General features: G+C 33.0%; 1 protein-coding gene across 1 annotated transcript in view; it reads right to left on the bottom strand.

The window, feature by feature from the left end:
- LOC117180291 (protein vein) overlaps positions 1–19955 on the bottom strand; it is a 499073-nt gene that overhangs the window by 134556 nt on the left and 344562 nt on the right. Inside the window, exon 3 of the mRNA XM_033372709.1 lies at positions 19207–19349. Coding sequence (XP_033228600.1) covers positions 19207–19349 — 143 coding nt within the window. The remainder of the gene's footprint in view (positions 1–19206; positions 19350–19955) is intronic.

Genomic DNA, 19955 nt, shown 5'->3' with positions numbered 1-19955 from the left:
TGCAAAAAATGTATGTTGGAAATTTTTCATACATGTATTGGAAGTTTATTTCCAAAACGTAAGGTAGCGCTACAATACATGGTGTATTGGAATTTTCCAATATCTCATAGAATTCGCGCTATTGGAAAGTTCGACGGTGACTCCACGAATTACAACAGATACAATAAATGTATTGCAGTTTCTTCATTCCAATACCCGGTATGCAATATTAATTTACGATTGTATTGTAGAAGCTATTTATAATTCAAAACATGTTTAACAGTATGGGTTTAGAAAAATATATTCATTTATTATTCCTACTAGAACATTATTCGTGTGTGTACTTTCTCTGTGCCATTACCTGAAAACCACCAATATCGTGTTCGATGGATTCGTTGGTATGTCCACAGATTCGGAATTAGTCAAACACGTACTGAAAACCTAATGCTAAATCACAATGATAAATCCTTCTATTGTTGGAAACAGGACGCTCTTCTTTAGCCAAACATTTGAAGCCTCACCGTCCGTTTTCTGTTGATTTAACTCCTAATTGTGCTTTATTTTCTCTATGCATTGTTGTCTGATACTCAAAGCCTCCTTAGAAGATGAATTCAAGGGTATGTAATGGAGATCTACTTTACAAATGGTATTGGAAAAAAGCATCATATTGCTCGCCGTGCAAATATTCTTAAAATGTCATGGTAGAATAACCCTTTCAATCGACAAATTAATGTACTGCACTCGATGCTCATTTTAACGCTCATGGTTCTGCTCATGCTATTAGGACTGATGTTGAAACATTTGATTGGCCCAAATAAGTACGTGAGGACAGTTATGACATAGCTCTTATCTTGTGTACCAAGTTGAGAGAACTCTTCAGAACAGATCGGAGCCTTCCAGGAAAGGCAGTCATTAGGCATCTCTTATTTATCGCATGCCCTTCGAGTCATGAAAATAATATACTTTCATGGTATTGTTTAGGCGTGGAAACAAAAAGAAGACTGGGTAAACCACGTCAGGACTGTAGGGCGGCTGAGGAATCGTAGTGAAGTTTCCAATTGCCCGCGATGCCGGGCCGGACGCAAAAAACTCATGGTGAACGAGAAACCTGATGTCAAAGAATAGAGTCAGCATGGTCTTGACCTTTCAATTGCTCATTTTAGCCTTATTGAAGTGAGGTAACACTGATCTTTGCTACTTGGCAATTTTCCTTTTCATTTTCGAGTGGTATTCAAACACCCAAGGCTCTTCACTTCATGTGACGCTTGCACGTCATCTACAATTACAACTATTAGCCTTTTATATAATTCGATGGAAGACAGGCTATCAGTCAAGATTCAGAAGGATTTTTAGCATAATATCTGAAAATTTTGAAAACACCTTGCGAACGTAGGTTGCACATTTTATTTCTCTAGTTAGAACCATGCAACATCCAAATTGCTTCTGTTTATTCTTCCCCTATCACCCGACCAGTATTCAGTTCACGATATAATCTTTCTTCATCGATTTGAACCAAATCCGGAATTTAACGTTCCCATAAATGTAAACAGCGAATTTCTGAAAAATACTGCAACACCTTCAAAGGAATTTCGGTCGTACTTTATTTGGGTGCAGAGATTTAGAAAGAACACATGTGGCTGTGATAGTCGTTAGAACGTTGGACCTAAATGTATGGAGAATGGAAAATCAGGTGGAATATGGATTTCAGCAAAGTCCGGAGAAAAGTGGATTGATTGAATCAATATAGAAAAAAAAAACAGAACAAGAAAGCTGTCACAGCACGTAATTTGAATCATTCATATTCGGAACATTGTGGAATTGGCACCAATAATATTGGATGATATTATAGACTCGCAGCAGCATAAGCTTCGTGATGTAAATCTTAGGAAGAGAATGCTCTTTTGTTGTTTCTAAATCTCTGCACTCTAGTAAAGTCCTAGCAAAATCCATTTAAAGGTAATGCAGTTTTTTCTAAAAATTCGCTGGTTACAATAATGGGAACGTTAATGCCCGGATGTGGTTCGAGTAGATCCGGTACTTGATTTTTATTATACCTAGCACTTACGGTTTCAGCTTCAATTAGCGCCTAGTTATCCTCTTCTTCCAGAGGGAGTTCATCAATAGCAGGCTCTTGGTCCACATCCATTTTGATGGTTGCTATTTCAAAATTATTATTGGTAGATGCGGGTACTTAAGTAAGAAGAAACAATGATGTTCTCTCCTCATACTTTGCCTACTTTACTCTGCTAAAAACTGCAGTAGATCTCTGTTAATATGGTATATGTCTATTTGAATAGCCTTCTCGGGCCTCTGGTTCTATCAAGTCGTCTGCTTCTGAAGGATGCGGTGGTACTGGATCATCATTAGGTTACGCAGGTTGTCCCAGTATTAACGTAAGGTTGATCCTGCACACTGGGATGCTCTCCATTTTATGATTTCTGGTTTCATTTCGGTCTAATTTGCTCAAAGGGTATAGCATAGATGTTCGTATCATTCGTATTAGCGAGATTCAGAGGCATGTAATTCTTGGCCTTTTCGTCAGATGACATTGTAAGGCAGATTTTCCCGCTTGCTATTGAAATATGCGTTCAGCTTTGTGATCTGCGATGTACACAACTGATGGACATCCGAGACGCCTCTGCCGCCCTAACTACATGGTAAGACTATCTTTTCACATGCTGAATTTGTGTTTGTGAATTTGAAAATTATTACACAAGAACTCCTATATAAGATCAACTGATTTAATCCTTCAAAGAACTGATGGCCCATGCAGTTTCACAAACGTGTAGCAGTGTCAACAATGGGTCGCCACCAATTTCTAATTGACTGTTTACGTTTCCAAAGACTGATTTAGTCTAAAGGCCAGTGCGAGGCAGCCCTCGAAACTGTTCTAATACAGGCTTTCTTGTGTATTATCATTTTATGATATGTGCAGAAACCCAACAAAGTTTTTATCCAAATCGGTGAAAAGCAGTAAAAAACATTGTAAATTTGATCTGGCTTTCAAGATTATAACATTGTCTTGCTTGGGTTTTATAACATAACGAAAGAAGAATATCTCACTATCGCAGTAGTAACTTTGCGGAGTAGGCTACTCAAAGCTAGTTTCGCATTTGAATTCCTCTCTTTAGAGAGGTCGGGTAGTTTATACCGCGTCGTGAAACACCGGCTTTCGTAAAGTTACGCCTCCTACTTACTTTTATACAAAGCTTTAAGAGAGACGGTGCTATTATTGATAAACTACTTTGCTCGCTATCGCATTGGCGTTTGCTTGTACCTAGTCACTTTTTTATAGTGATTCTATTGTATGTTGTAGTGCGTTGCTACACATACTCGCGTCAGAGGGGAACCGTATGACAATATGGATACGTTCAAGTCACTGAGCGGAAAATGTAGAATATATAAAATAAAAGCAAGGAGAAGTTCAAAACTAACTTTTTTTGATAATAGCGAATCTTCATGAATTGATCCTGCAAAACGACAACATTTTTCGTGGCGTAAGTAAATGGAATTCTAGCCAAGCAAGGATTCTCCAATCACCCAGTAGTATATCACAGCGTTAGGTCAGACTATTCGGTATATAGGGAAGTAGAAATTCGACATAATCGTACTTCGGAGAAATACTTGCAATTGATATTTCTCACATAACATTTTAAATTACAATTGATTAAGGAATGAGAATGCACTATAACTTTTAAGTTCGATCCATTTATTTATAGACAAATGCAATTTTTATATATAATTAATGGTTCCTGTTTTCTTTAAGAACTTTTTTATTATTGAATTTTGTATCTCGCTTTGGCAATTTTTTCACGTCTGTGATGTCCTTTCCTATCTTTCTTTAGCTGTAAATCTCTATTTTGATTAGTCATTATGCATTTTTTCATTCATAGTTTAGCATTTTGAATGTCAAAGTGGCAGGTTACAAACATTAAATTGTCGATAAATTGATTGACAAATTTTTTATCTTCTCCAGAAATATCAAGTTTCACTCATTGAGAAATGAGATGTCTGTCATGTATTTAATTTATTCAAACTAATTTTTCAAGGAGTCTTGTCGGTAACACCAGGAAAATTTGATTTGTGTGAACGCACTTTATTATTTAAATGAACTTTGCTTATACGATAAATTAGAAAGCTTCAATTGTCCATAAACCAAAATATCTTCAAAATATTTTTGGCGATGTCAGAGCAGAAAATGTTACTAATAAATTACTGACCCTAGAATTGAGAATCATTTTAAAACAAAACATATGATTTCTAGATTTCTTTATTATGCAATATGAAGCAGACAAAATTCAAACCCTTTACAAATGTAAAATGTACACTATGTTAGGAAGGAATTTCTCATGTATCAGATGCGAATTCGCCGCCTGTATTATAATTTCAGACATAAAAACTATTGAAAGACTTAGTTTTCGTCAAGAGTAAATGTATTACATAGTTAGTTATTCTTAATGCTGCCATCCGACTTAAACAAATAGCTAAGATCTAAAATCAAAAGATTACTGAGATTCGCCTGTATTTAAACAAATGTAAGCATTTTTAAAAAAATACTTTGACTTTTAATGCTAATATTTTCTCAAATACAAGCTTGCGGTTTCTGCCACGGGGGGCCAGCCGGTATTAGCTAAATATTGGGCTGATCGTTCATATCCTACTATAAGTAAATTATATTTTAAAATATTACTTTTTATTTTTCGTAAATTTATTTGACTTCCGTTTGTTAAAGGGGGGACTGAGTTAAAGAGTGCCAATAATCAATTACGTAATTCAACTACAGTCCATTACAGAATATACGCTATAATAATAATAAGAGAAGGTCTTAAAGAGGGTTCTATAGTAGTATTATAGGTGTTCGAGTAAGTACTTGACTGCCTACTGAACTAGCATTAGTCGTCATGGAATTATAGTACGTCTGTGCTCATAACGTATCGGTGGTAAGAGGGAGTGTCGAATTCAGCAGCGGAAGTGGCAGGATGAATTCTGCACTGGCCTCTCATCGCAAACACACCCTGCCTATTCATAGTCGGTTCTATTGTGAGGATGACGCAGGAGACTTTACAACGATTACGATGCTTTCCCAGAAACTGAATGGTGGTATATTCGCACGCAAACTAGTGCAGACGTTTTGTACCTTCTGCAGATTTCATGCTACGTATGTGGAATTTCACTGCAATATTTGCAGAAGAATTTTTTTCGCTCGAAGGCCCTTGTACCGGATTTCTTATATCAGCGAAATCCAATTGAGTCGCATTGCATCGTACGTCATGGTAACTTCAAGATGGAAAAAAAGTTTTTTTTAATCGTAAGGTGATTAAATGAGAAATATTTTTACCCGTGAAACTTAACTTGAAGTAAATAATACACTATAATTCTATAGAAACATTTCAACATTTGCCGAACTTTTTAATTTATCTGAAAAATTGCTTAAAATAATGATATTTTTATTATTTGTATAGCCTCGTTAACACTAAAAATGTTGAAATAGATTGACATTAACATTTCCTTAAATATAAACGTAATAACTACCACGCGAACTACAGCAGTCTGCGATTGACAGCTCTGATCTCCATCGTAAGTATAGGCGGCGGTTTTTATCCAACCAATAGGTAAAGACAATGTGGCTTCAGATTTTGAGACGCTCCTTTCGATATTATCGCAACCTCTTTTTTTGATGGGATTAAATAAACTATTTGAGAAAAAGAAAAGCTCTTGTTAGATTTCATAGAATAAATCAAAAAATTCAAATTGTAAGTACAAGAAATGTTGAATCAATGATTTCAAATGGTCATTCAATTACATTTATAACTAGTAATTAGTCTCAAGCATACAACTTCCAAACTGGGCGATTTGCATGCTATTCAGGAAACATGAAAATTACAACTTTTTCCATAGAAGAACCAGGCGTGCATTATTCATAAATTAACACATATAATGGAATACATGTGAAGATGCAAAAAGTTGAAGCAGAGGAATAAGATAAATAAGAAGCACTTAGTCAACATGAAACTTCTTTACCCATGACAATCAAGAATGATGCTAAAGATAAGGATAATGATGAAGATTCTAATAAAGATTATTACGATGACGATGGTGACGATGATGATGAGGGTAATTACGATGCTGAAAGAGATATTTGTTTAATTCGATGTTTAAACTTTATTAGCTAGTTATATGTAATTGAATTAAGAGTTAAAATAACTTATTCAATATTTCATGTAGTAACAATTTAAAAACACTAATAAAATGCAATCAACACTGTATTAAGTACGAAATAAGTTTTTCTATATTCGATATTATACAGCTCTGTACATTTATTATGATGCATTAGGTTAAATAAATCTGATTTTCAAAATATGTGTGTATTTCTTTATTCCTCTCACTGGAATTTAACATAATTGTTTAGAAAAAAGTATGACAGGTTCAACGCAGCTTTTAAAACAGCCAACATAGATTTAATACCTGTATTAATTGAATCTAATCTTTCAGTCCCTATTTTATTTAACTACATCAGTGTCGTACCCTCTTATTCTTCTAGCCTCCTCCATTTGATGTAAAAAATTCTACCGGAAATTTCACTTCGGATTCTTGTAGAGCTAGTATGTAGAACAAAAGCTTATATGTTTGCGATCAAGGTTTTGGAAGCACTTTATATGTAAACAATATTAAATGTAGCGAAAACAGATTGTTTGTTTATTGAAACTAACCTATATGTCTGTCAGAAAGAAAGTTTGGTTAACAAATTTAGTTCTTACAAATACATTGAAACCCTTTTATTGTGCCGGTTTTGGGGCTGGCAATTGTGGGGAAATAACCAAATAGACTGTCGCTTCGGCTTAAAACGCGTTTATTTTTCAAGTTTATGTGACCACCGCACACTTCCCGCAGCTTATTTTGCTCCAATACAGGGCGCAAGGTCAATACATGGAAAGGCTATAGAAGGGAGCAGTTTTGAAGAATCTCACTGTATCTAAAAAATGTGTCATGCATTAGGATTTGTTCATTTTATCACTTGGGAAAAAATTAAAAACACACACATTACAGACCGTAACACAACACGAACCCTCTGCTCCTTTGTAATTTCTTATCATTTCTTCTTAAGGGTGTTGGTTCAATCCGACTTTTATTTTTTTTTATAGGCACGGCCCTGATTCCATATATATTTTTTCCAAAGGATTTGTGAACGAAAGAAAGAAAACTCGTCCAATATCCGGGATTTGCGAGATTCTCGGATCAATAAAATGTTGAAAAATCCAAAAATTTGTTGAGGAAATGATTATGTTCCCAACAAATATGAATTTTGCGAAAGACAGAAACCAGCGGGTAGTAGACGGCAGGATTTGAACGATTAGAATCGTTTGCTAATTTATTTTTTTACTCACAATTCTGACATAATAGAATAATTCTAGAGACCAAACGATCTTCCAAAAGGCCAGGTCCTGAGGATGGTGTTCCCAAATTTTGCGAAATACGTTGCGAAATGGAGCAAAAAGCAGAGAGAACTGACATGCCCTGTCTGTGTTTTTGTAACTGAATTTGTAATGAACCACCAGGCCAGCTGTATCCTTGCTGTTACGTTCACTCTACACGCGGTATCGACGGTATCAGGGCGGGATATTCGGGATAATCCCGGATATTCGACAAGTGTTCTTTCTTTCGTTCGCAAATGCTTTGAAAAAAATATATATGGAATAAGTGCCGTACCTATGAAAAAATTCAAAGTCGGATTGAACCAACACCCTTAACACCCTTAAAAATGTGCAAAACTTCATTCCGAACTAATAATTAATTTAAAAATAATCATTTGTTAATAAAAAATGGACTATTTTGAATAGAATTTCTCCATATATGGTTAATAGGATGTCAGCAAAAGGTGGGTTATTGTCCTCTACATGAGTTGTGCTATTTAGTCAAATCAGTGGCAAAACGATTTTTAATTATTAAATTGCATAAAAATAGCTTCCAAAAGATGTTAAGCATTTTGTAGTAAATAAAAGAAGAGTTGTAATAGTTGCTGTGAAATTCACAAAGATTGTGTTTTAAATTTATTGTTTATAAAGGGATCTTATTCATGGAAAAGTTGACAGAAAAGGACTGTCGCAGTCAGTGGAGGCGAAGTGGGGGAAGCCGCTGTGGTATGCCAAGAGCTAGCGCCGGAATTACAACTATTTCATTCATCTTTCCCCATTTTGCCATTCACATATTGTTTATTGGATTGACTATAATATATAATGTATTAATATACTATATATAATACTTAAATGGAATAATCTAATTTTCGACTAAAATGTTTACCTACTGGATCTAACTGCAATATTGTCGTATTCCCCTCCTCCTTCTCATTTCCTTCTCCTTCAATCGTATACTGTTGTAAAATTTTAAATAATCGATACTGCACTCTGCATTTTCATTATTATTAAGTTAGATTTATGTATCACTGATTGTTGATTTAAGATTTGAAAATTTCCTCCACCCATGGTAAAGATGCGTTGAATAAGTACTGCCCCACCATTTAATTGATTCTAAAATTTTCTAGATTGTTGAAAAAATTTCATAATGTTAATTTGTTGATAAAATTTTACAATATTTACAAATTTGCAAATCTTAACTGAAAATTATACGAACAAATACTACAATTTTATAATTTTTATATTTTATCAAATATCTTCACAAATTTAAATTTCAACGACACACCCCCGTTTTTGCGCTAGTGGTTATTTAGACTTAAAAATACATCAAATCACTAACATTTGTTACTGTAATTTAAAGCTGAATTTTGCCATTTTTACGCTATTCGGAGAATATTTATGGATATTAATGTTTTATTTTAAATTCACACAAAACCAAAGTTTACTTTATCATGGACAGAGACTAACAAATAGGAAGAAGCTTGATAAAAAAAGCAAAAAATATCGTACTGACATTCTAGCTGTTTGCATTTTTTTCCTTCAGGTGCTTTTTTCGTCGACGATTTTAAGGAATTCCGTCCATCATAAAGACTGAAGTTGCAATCGTCGGTAGAAGACTTTGAACTGCCATAAATATTTTTAAGGCTTCAGAGCACAATTCTATTGAAAGATGCGATTCAAAGAAATTTCCACGAATAATTGAGAAAGAAGTGCTTGGCTTCCAATTGAAAAATTTTAAACTTCGGCAACCTTGCGCCACCTCTAAATATTAATCAAACATTATCAAAAAACTATGCTATATTAATATAGTTTACTTTAATAATACAGTTGAAAGTTAATTTTCTTGTTATGATTACCTAGTTGATTCTTTTCCTAGCTACTTAAAGAAAATGTAGTTCATTCGTACAAAGACTTATGTACTTCTGTGTTTGCCTGTCCTAAATTGCACATATTTTTTTTAAGAATTACAATACGCGGATTTTTAGCCGAATGCAGCTTTTGATACTCTATATCGCACTTCCACTTTTCAGATATCTTTTATTATTTCCGAGAGTCGAGGAGGTAGAGCGTTTGTTTAGCGAGATTCGAGCAGTGAGAGTTCCGTTCATGAAAGTTTCGTGCCAGGTGCCTCGACACTCTCGCTCTTTCCGCTTTGTACGATACCGAGCTTGCAAGACAATAACCATGACGCAGAATGTTGGGCTTCTCTATGGTACAAAATTGTTGTCTAACAGAGACGCTGGTAACAATATGTCACCAGCAAAATTTCTTTTGTGTATCCATTTTCCTGTTTTTGGATCCAAGAGATCTAAGAAAAATTATGAAATAATTTCCTACACATATCGTCAAATTAGAGAAGACCAATTAACTTGTTACACATTGGTTAATGAGGGGAACAGTAGGTCTCATCTAAAACCAATCAATCATCAATCTAAAACCTAGGATTTAAATTTGATGAATTGTTTTGCATTGAAGAGGTTTTAGGTGAAATTTCATTTTTTTAATAAACATTCTTATCAAAATAAGTGCTTTTTCAACTAAGAAAAATATTCAGTACACTGATCAATAGTGTTAACTCAAGGCCTACTGATTTCAAAAGGTTTAGTGCAAAGGAAGAATCTGACGAAGATAGAAAAAGTAGCATTTGGTCAAGATTATATATTTCTGATTTTTACTTTGTGGAGATTAAATACTTCAAATCTTGATAAATTCAGATAAAATATTGTTTAATATGTACTTCGTTGTAACACTGCCATTGAAATCCGATAACTGGGCTTTTTTCTAATGAAAGTCCAGAATTATGTGATAATTTGTAACCACGATTATCTACCGATTACAATGAAAAGAAAGGATTACTGGTACGAAGTGAATTATAATTAGCTGAAGTGAGTAAAAGTCCTGTTTATTTTCATAGAAACATTTATTTGAGGCAAATAAATATGACCTGTTGGTCCAAGAGAAATATTTGTTTGAATCAAAAAAATATTAATTGAAGACAAAAAATATGCATTTTACACCAAATGAATGACTCATTGTTCCAAATGAATGTGCCATGAATTGGAATGCATATTTCTTTGAGATGGGGAAATATTAATTAAAGGAAAGAACTAGATTTTAAGGTGAAGCCAATATTTTATAGGCTCAAAAACTATTTCCCCACAGCAAATTTAGGAACATTTGAAGTACACAAATATATCTCTGATTCAAAAAAATATTTCTTTGGCCTACACCATGCGCGAGTGCAATAAGGTAGTTAGTACTTCAATTGTAGTACATATTTTCCTGAATAAGCAACTGGATTCTTTTAGCCTAAATTATAATTGCCATTGTTTTTAAATATAGATATTTAATTTAAACAAATCATATAATTTACATTTTTGATCAACATGAAACAGAAAAACTCGATGAAAAATCCACCCCCAGCAGGAGTTGAACTTGGGGTCCATCGAGTGTAAAGTCCACAACGTTGACCACGACGCTAACGTGACATGGATATTTTAAGGCGGCAAACCGTATTTAAAGCTCACCATAAATGCCAAAGAAATATTTCTTCAAATCAAAAGCATGGATATTTAATTTAACAATATATTTCTTGAATCTAAAGAAGTATTCAATTGAAACAAATGACGCCAAATTATTAAATTTTTAATTAAAAAAAAAAGATTACTTCGTTGGAATAAATGTTTATTTGTAATGAATAATTTAATTATAGTAATTAAAAAATATATTTTCTTCGACCGAAGAAGTGAGAATTTACGTAAACCCAATACCTTGTTCATCTAAATGAATGCTCCTTTGCTATATATGCATGAACCCTTTGTGACAATAAAATATATACTGTAATTTAATTAATATTATGTTGAATTAAATTATTTTTTTTTTTATTTGAATAAACCTAAATTCCTGACTCAAGTATGATAAAATTGTTCATTCAAGTGTGCCGCGAATCAGTTCAAAGGATCGAACTCTTTGAATCAAATATATATTTCTTTGAACGACAAATCACATTTCAACGAATCTAGACCTTTTGAATTAAGGAAATCATTTTCTTGAGTGTAAGAAATATGTATTTCAATCAACAAAAGATAGCCACAGAATTCATTTTTTTAGATCAACAAAAGATATATGCCTGGTTTAAATAAAATTTACTTCTGTTAAAGAATTTTTTCTTGATGCTAAAAAATAGGATTCAAGTAAATAAATTTACTTGTTGCTAAGAATAATTTTTTCAGGGTAGACGCTTTATTGTATACGAAAGCTAGTGAGGTTGTAATTGCCATCATTAGTTTGTCATGTAAGCATTCGGCTAGCCGCTATTCTCCAAGACCCTTCTAGGCTCTGTAGAGTGAAATTATCGTGTCGTATACGTAATTCGTGGTTCATCATAGTAGACAACTTCTAGTGGACAATGTTTGTTTCCTGACGCGACGTTGGTTTCCTTTGATGACGAGTTTGTTGTTTTATTCTGCATCGACAAGCAGGTATCGTAAAATAGGAAATTGCTGATATCGATCTTGTCCTAAAACCTGTTTTGGAGAAAACTGTTGAACGGAAAGTGAATGAGGAAATAGAGTTTAAAGTAAGAAGCTGTTATCGAAACGGAAATAGTTTTTCTTTACGGTGAAGATAAAATTTAAAGCTTTTACTCGAAAGATCCGTAAACCATGGCGCGAAGGAGACACCTTGTTTTTAAAACTATTAATATTATTTATTCTTTCAACTAAAATATTTAGTGGAAACAAGAATTGTTTGGATCCACCAAATTATGTACTTATAAAAACGCAAAAACTATTGCATATTAATTTTTATCCGTCATGATAAAAATGTTTTTGAGGTGGCTGGAATCCGTTGGACTTTTCGCACCATCAGGTCAAGATTTTTTTCTCACCTCAAAAAACAGTAACCAAAACATCCCTGTTTGTTCATGGAAAATGTAATCCCACCACATTTTTTCAGGTTTTTCGGCTTAATGGATTTGAGTATAATGCTGATTAATCCCCGTATAGAGCTTTTCTGCTCCTAACTGCAAGACCGTCAAACCTAACCTCTAAACAGCCTTCTAATAAGCAGAACAAACGATCTTCAAGTTGTTGGGGCAAAATAAGCCCAAGCGAAGTTATTTTATGTTTTTTGGGTAACTTAATATGGATCCGGGGCTTTTTTTTCAGAAAGGTCCAAGTCCATCCTTAACGTCAAAATATACCCTCCTAAAATTGGCAAAGTAGTCCGTTTTGTTATGCTTGTATGACCAATGGCCAAATTTTATTTTTTTTCAGTTCACTTTGATTGATCCTGTTTTTCCACGTATCCCTTTGTGTCACAAAGCACAGCTCATCTAAAAAGGTCGAACAGAACCTGATAAGTCACCTCAATCTGCGAGCCTAGCCGATCTGTTTGTTCGAAAACGAGAATCGGCCTCGATATTCAGATATATCTCTTTCAGTTTTGCAAGTTCCTAAATTGAATAAACTTTAATATTCTGTATTCAATTGTATCCTTATTTATTTGTAAAATATTTGTATAGTTATCCTAATCTTCAGAAGATATTCTCATCCCTGTTTCGAAGTCTAAGATTTCGTTCAGAAACAAGAATATCCTTCTGAATAAATAATTGTTTTTAACCCGGTAAGTTTGTCAACTTCAGGAAGTAACAATATAATAACTATATTCTATGTTTGAAACAAAAAGATGTTGTTGATTCAACAAAATCATTTTCTAATTTCAAAAATGTATTAAAATTAAACTTTTTCACAAATGAATAAGCATTTTAATAGACCATATCAAGGTATATTGAAAACATGTAACTTAACATATTTTTTCTCATATTCAGTTTCAGATAATAAAACTGATGACCAAGGAAATTTTCTCTACAACTATAATGTTTTTAAACAAATAAATATATTTGAATGTTATTGATGTATTGTTAAACTTGAGAAAACTAGAGTTTTATAGCATTTTTTCTCTGAAAAAAGCCTGGACTTAATAATATTGAACCATTTGTGTAAAATTGGTAAGAATTGACTTAATGAAAAAGTTCATTTAAAACTATTGTAAAAATAATTATTTTTCGTAAGTTTTAAGCTTTTTAATAAAAAATAATGTTTTCTTCTTTCGTTGTAAATGACTGATTTCTCAAATCATATAAAATGGGTTTTCCAAGGAACTGATTTTTGGCATAACAAGCTTAACTTCAAAAATTTGAATTCAAGGAACACACAACTTATCACCCTGAAGGAAAAAACGTTAAAAAACATGCGAAAAGGAGCCTGCGTTCCAAAGCATGTATGGTCCATGTGAGTTAGCGTGATTTTAGTTTTTTAAATATTTTTAACAAATTTTGCAATTCATAAGATACAAATCTACCTTTTTGCTTCATTTAATTTAAAATGAGGCTTTAAATGACCGCACCGCAGTCTCAAATTGAGGAAACGTACGCGTGAGAAAGTTTTGTTATTAAAAATTTAAACTTGGATTTTCAATCATCGTCTGAAGTTAAAAAACATGTCCCGAATATACAAAATTCCCCACCACTTTTCCCAAAACTTAATGATATTTTGGAATAAAATTCATAATGTATCAATATAGCAATTCAATAGCTAGAAATCAAATTCATTATTTTCTTTATTTAAAATAGATTTTTTATTACTTTGCAAAGTTGAGAAAACTTGCGCTTCAAGCGACAAGTAGTGATATACTCGAAAATATAATGTAATTTAGTTCTTCGTGATCATAGATTTTATTAAAGGGAAACTAAATATACAAAATCATTTTTATGTATTTGTATTTTCCATCGTTCTCAAAGCATTCTGAGTTCAGCAATATTGGAAAGTCGAGAATCTTTATATTCTGTGATTGTGTTGAGACAAATCAAAGGTAACTTTTGAGTCGTTTATAGAATTGGCCCAAAGCAATATAAGTCGGAAGAAGCAAGAGAGAATCAACTGTATTTTCGAGAAGAAAATTGGCTCGCAGAGTTCCCAATAGGTTCTATATAGGTAATGTCTGCACTCAGTGGTTCACGGGCAGGTAGTCGCTTTATTGTGAGCAGACAGCTTTAGATTTACTGAATGGATTTCCATTGAATAAAAGTAAAAACCATTGACACTAACAAATTAAAAATTGTCCAAACTATAATAAAAAATTATACACATTATTGAATATTTATAATGTAGCTGATGTGTTGAATTTAAAATGTACATACCTACGTTGATTTTTTCAAATGTTGCATTAGATCAATTTTTTCAAGTAAATGTGTTTACCGAAACATTAAGAAAATGTTCTCGCATCAAACTTCTCACAAAGATATAATTTCGGTTACTTTACGCTTGCTTAATTCGGAAGTTACAAAAATAATCGTACCCAAAAACTTACGATACATTAATTAAATTATTATATAGGGAAGAGTGAACTGAAATGGATAGGCTCCTGAACTGCATAATGAGTAAAAACAACTATATATTGAAATTCAATACTCTGTAGTAATTATTTATACGTTACATTATCAAAAAAAGATTGTTTCATAATGTGTGAGTTTAAAACTTACATGCCGTTATTTAATTGAAAATTAAAAAAATGAAACTTCAACCTGGCAACGTTAGCTTTAACTTTCAATAATTTCTAAATTTTTACTGAGATAAGATTTTTTAACAGTTTATTTTGTTCCTTGCATTCATAAAGTACGTGTCTTTAAAATTTTGTATTGAAAAAGCATTTTAATCCTCAGGAACAATTTATTGTTCTTACGACTCAGCCCTACCCTCTAAAAAATTTCCTGCGACAAATTTTATTATTACTTTATTCTGGGAATAAGAATTTTTTGTTGTTCAAACTTTGTTGGAATCTCAAAGGTTTTACTTATTTGACTTAGATGCTATATGTATATTTAAAACCTGCGCGCTATTTTCAGAAAAAAACCAAGAAGTTTCATTTACTTCATTTTTATAAATAAGGTTTCCATAACAGGCTATCACTATCTAATGGTTAATTTAATAGAGGTTTATGCCACAGTATTTTTTACAATATATTTTAAAAAAATTATTTGTATTATTGTAAAAATATCTGGATAAAAGTTTACGTTTAAGGTACGTAATACAAAAGGTACGTAATACTCTCCTTTGACATTTTTGAAATATGACTTTGAGACGAATGACATTTTTTTATCGCACCGATTTATATGTTAGTCAGGAGGGTAATGAGCTGAAATTTTCTTGTAAAATTCTTGAAAATAAAACCAAGAATCTAACGAACAAATTTGGACAACCACCATAAAACGTTCTCATTGAAATTTGGAATAATATACAAATTTTTCTGAAAAATAAAAAAAAATGTATTTTTTGGACAAAAATATAAAGGGGAAAAGGAAAAGGAGAAGAAATATAATCCTTCTCTTAGTTTTTTCCAAAAAAATTTTTTTCTTTTCTTTTTTGGGAAATTCTTATCTTTTATCGAATTTCAATAAAAATATTTTATGTTTGATTTCCAAATTTGGACGGTGGATTTAAAAAAATTCTGCACATTAATTTGATTTATAACGTTTCAAGCTCATTATATCCTTGAAATATTTGTAGGGACTTTTATAATGCTATAACATTAGTTTATTCTGCAATAGCAAATGCATAATCACTTCAAAATATGTTTTACATTCCTGTCAGGCTCTATCAAGGCTGCATATTTAACTAAGTTTAGCCGAAAAATCATTTACTTTCATTCTCCGAATTTTTAATCAAACTAAAGTAAACGTTATTTCACTTCTGTTCATAAGTCGGATTTCAATAACTTTAAATACAGGGTGACCTATTTTAATCTATAGATTGAAATATATTTTAAACTACTCCATCTAAAAAAAAACGGTTGAGGCAAAAGTCATTTTTCAAAGTGGAAACTCTTATTTTTGACTGCGAATTTAAATATTGCAATTTCAACGTCGAAGGTGCCTTTAACAAGTACAAAATTAGTTGCAAAAATTTCAAAGACATGACTAACTTGACTTTGAAGTTTATTTTCAAGGTTTATCAATGTCTACGTTATTTTTTGAATGAAAAAGTTGGGACCTTTGGAGACTCACGATAATGAAGCTCCTCAAAGGAAACAGAACTTACTAAATACACGCCGTTGTTTCCGGGTAACGTTAAAAGTAAAGTCAAGGTGCTTCCAGTTCTTTAAAACTATTTTATTTTAAAAAATGACGTAGACCCTCATAAACCTTGAACATAGACTTGAAGGTCAAGTAAGCGCTTTTTAAATAATTCACTTTGATATGATCTTCTGCAGATCAAAATAAAAGATTTTAAAATACCAATTTTCACATAAAATTTTCCGTTATTTGCGAATTCGCAGTCGTGGCTGACTAGATAGTCAAGGTGGCTCACATTTTTACATTTTATCGATTTTTTTAACGCATCTTAAACGTTTGCTTTACCCAGAAAACCACGATAATTCAGAAAAAAGGCATCTGATCGTTTTTTTGGACATTTGATCTTGATATTTGACCTCTCGAAGGTCCCAAAATGAAGATTTCCGTTTTACATTTTTGACGTAAGACTTTCCGCTCTATTCAAATCTGCAGTCAATAATAGGAGTTTTCAATTAAAAAAATTTTCTTGGCCTTGAGCTTGAACATTGACCTCAAGGTCAAAATCAATTGTAAGGTTAAATGGCCCCCTATGCCCTGGTTAACTTTTGTTTGAACCGTTTTTTGTAGAAGGGCTAGTGCAGAAGAAATTTGGATCTATATATTAAAATGGGTCACCCTGTATAATCATTGTAGTATTCCAACTATAGACCAGGTTAAAAATATCCAAACACTTGATATATTGATGCGCATATAGATGTGATTGATGGAAATTTAAAGTGCATACGTGCAGATATCGTTTCTCGTTATTTCGAAGAGCTCTCGTAAATGGGATCGGTTGTGAATCCTATTGGTCGAGGACATGTATCCCGATGCTGGTTGAAAAAAAAATAATTTTCCTCTTGAATCCCGGCCATTAAGGCAGAATATACGCCAATCGAGGAAGATCGGAGTTTGTTTGTGCATGACCTAAAGATAAATTTAGTAAAACTGTACAGTGCACTCTGCATATATGTGCATGGGTGCCACTAAAATCACCGATGCAAAGGCTGAAAGCATTATGGCCACCAGAGTCGCGAGTGCTTTCTGAAATGAGGGTTAGTAAATATCGACGTATATATTCAGCGTGCAAATTAATAATTATTGCCATGCATGTGCTCAGAAAGTAAATGCCTGGAGCTGCTGCCGAAATAGGTGCCCGCTCTGTGCCGTTTCTCACGTCTCGTTTACTCTGAAATTGGTGAGATACTTCGGAAAGCATATTCTTTGGGAATTGATGCAAACATAAATGAAAATATACGACAAAAGGTTGTGTGAATTTTAAGTGTTCTCATCAGAGTTACGTAAAACGAACATTCACTAGATAAAATTTTATTTATTCGGTGATATAATTAAACGATAACCATATTGGCTAAACAGACCTTATAGTTTATAAATGTGTTTTTATATCCTCAAAACTGAACCTTTAGTGGTCTGATACAGAAGTTTGTTTACTTTTTCGTCGAAACGTTTGAAATAAGATTTAAAAAAAAAACTTAACAAAATAACAATTTAAATATTGCCAATGACCCAAAACCAAGTCAAAAAGTGCCATGGCAAAATATTGTGTGGAGCTCAGTGTTCACACATTTAAATAATTTTCTCAATAAAAATTCAGTTTGCTCCAAAATTTAAAATAAAGTTTAAATTGCAATTGCTCTGCAATGAGAACGAACAGTTTTAGAGTTGAAAAAATCCGTCAAAATCCTTTCAGAAGTCTCCCCAAACACCCCATCACAAAAAGAATTTCAGTAAAAAGAAACTACTTTCTTTTTTTATTAATAGCAATAACGATTCCAAAGATAAAATTTTAAAATCTAAATTTTTGTAGATTTCATTTCAAGTTATTATTACTATTATTATCAACAATCATAAAATGTTTGAAAAGGACCTGAATCTATAACAGAAGCACCTACCAAAGGATAGGCTAATAAAACCGGTTATTTGGGGCATTGACGTAACATGATACTGAACAATTATACTCTCTTTATTTAACAAAAGAACCAGGATATTAAATGAAACACATTACTCAAAGTTCGATAATGTACATTTAGGTTTTATGTGTGAACGAGAAACACCATGGTTATCACAGTCGAGTACAGCGGCTACAGTGGTTGAAGCGCATCGATCTCTTCTTATTAAAAATACTGCTTTTTCAGCTCATGGAATTGATCAAGCTTCCGCTCAACTGTGAAATCCCTGACAAATATACACTTGAAATGGTCATCGGGCTATTGTTCATTAAGTACACATTATACAGGGCATAATAAATATTGACTTCTATTTTGTTTATGTTAAAATAATGATGTCCGTTTAGTACAGTTTATTTCGTTTGCTCTAATTATATTATTTTATTGGATGTCAGTATTTTTTTTTATTTCTGCGCACACAATATTTTGTTTTAAAAATTCCTTTATATCTTCGACATTTACGGCATCTTCAATTTCCAAGGTTTAAGATGTTTAGATAACATTGAGGCAATGAACAATGTGGATTGAATCCGACTGAATTAATTTTTAATCCTTTCAAAATTATAAGCATAATATTGTGCTTATGACACATGGAAACATAAACAAATGGCTTTCAAAATACATTTGCTCATGATAAAGATGGTTAATGGTCAAAACTTTAACATCCACTCTCTACTCATTCAAACATATATTTTATATCAACTTCCGAAGTTAGACGCTTAAAAATTGTACTCACTGGTTTCCAGATTTCTGGTATCCTGAGTGACTAGAAGCTGAGCTGCAAGTGAAGCTCGGTGGCCGGAAGTGCTTTCAGCCACGCATTCGTACCTTCCGCTATCTTCCAGTTTTGCTGATGCTATTACTACTTTCGATCTCCGCCTTAAACAGAAAAATAGAAAATAAAATTATTGGCAAACTCGAACTCAGAGTAAGATCGCTGTCCCAAAGTTAGACCGACTTTTTCAAGCTGCCGAAGATTAAATAGCCAGACATACAAAGAAAATTGCGTCAATAAATAGACAAAATTGGCAATCAGAGATTGAAAAAATGACTGGCTCCAATTTGACCTAAACATGGCCTGGGCCAAAGTTGTTTATATATAATTAAAAATTTGTCATAAGAACAACCGCAGGATTTCGCCGGAAGCGGGTGCTAGTCTGAAAAATTGCACACGCTTCCAGCGAAATCGCGGTAAAATTTCAGCCACAACCACGTCTCACAACCGTGAGATAGGTGATTACAGTCTGTAAAGGAATCAATACGACGATCCAGCAAAAGCCTCGTGCACCCTAAGAACACGGAGTGACCCAAGGACAACCGCCTTCTGCATTTTCCCCGCAGGTTTTCTAGCATATTGCTGACACGCAGGGATGCTTTTTAGGTTATTAGCAAGTGAAAGCTTGGCACCTCCAAGAGCGCCGATGATAAGAACGATCAGTTTAACAGAATATTCCGGGTACAATCGTTGCAACTCCCTTATAAGGT

This window comes from Belonocnema kinseyi, chromosome 1 (assembly GCF_010883055.1).
Source record: "Belonocnema kinseyi isolate 2016_QV_RU_SX_M_011 chromosome 1, B_treatae_v1, whole genome shotgun sequence".
NCBI classification, from domain to species: Eukaryota; Metazoa; Arthropoda; class Insecta; order Hymenoptera; family Cynipidae; genus Belonocnema; species Belonocnema kinseyi.
The sequence above is the reverse complement of the archived record's forward strand: the minus strand, read 5'-3'. Positions and strand labels throughout refer to the sequence as shown.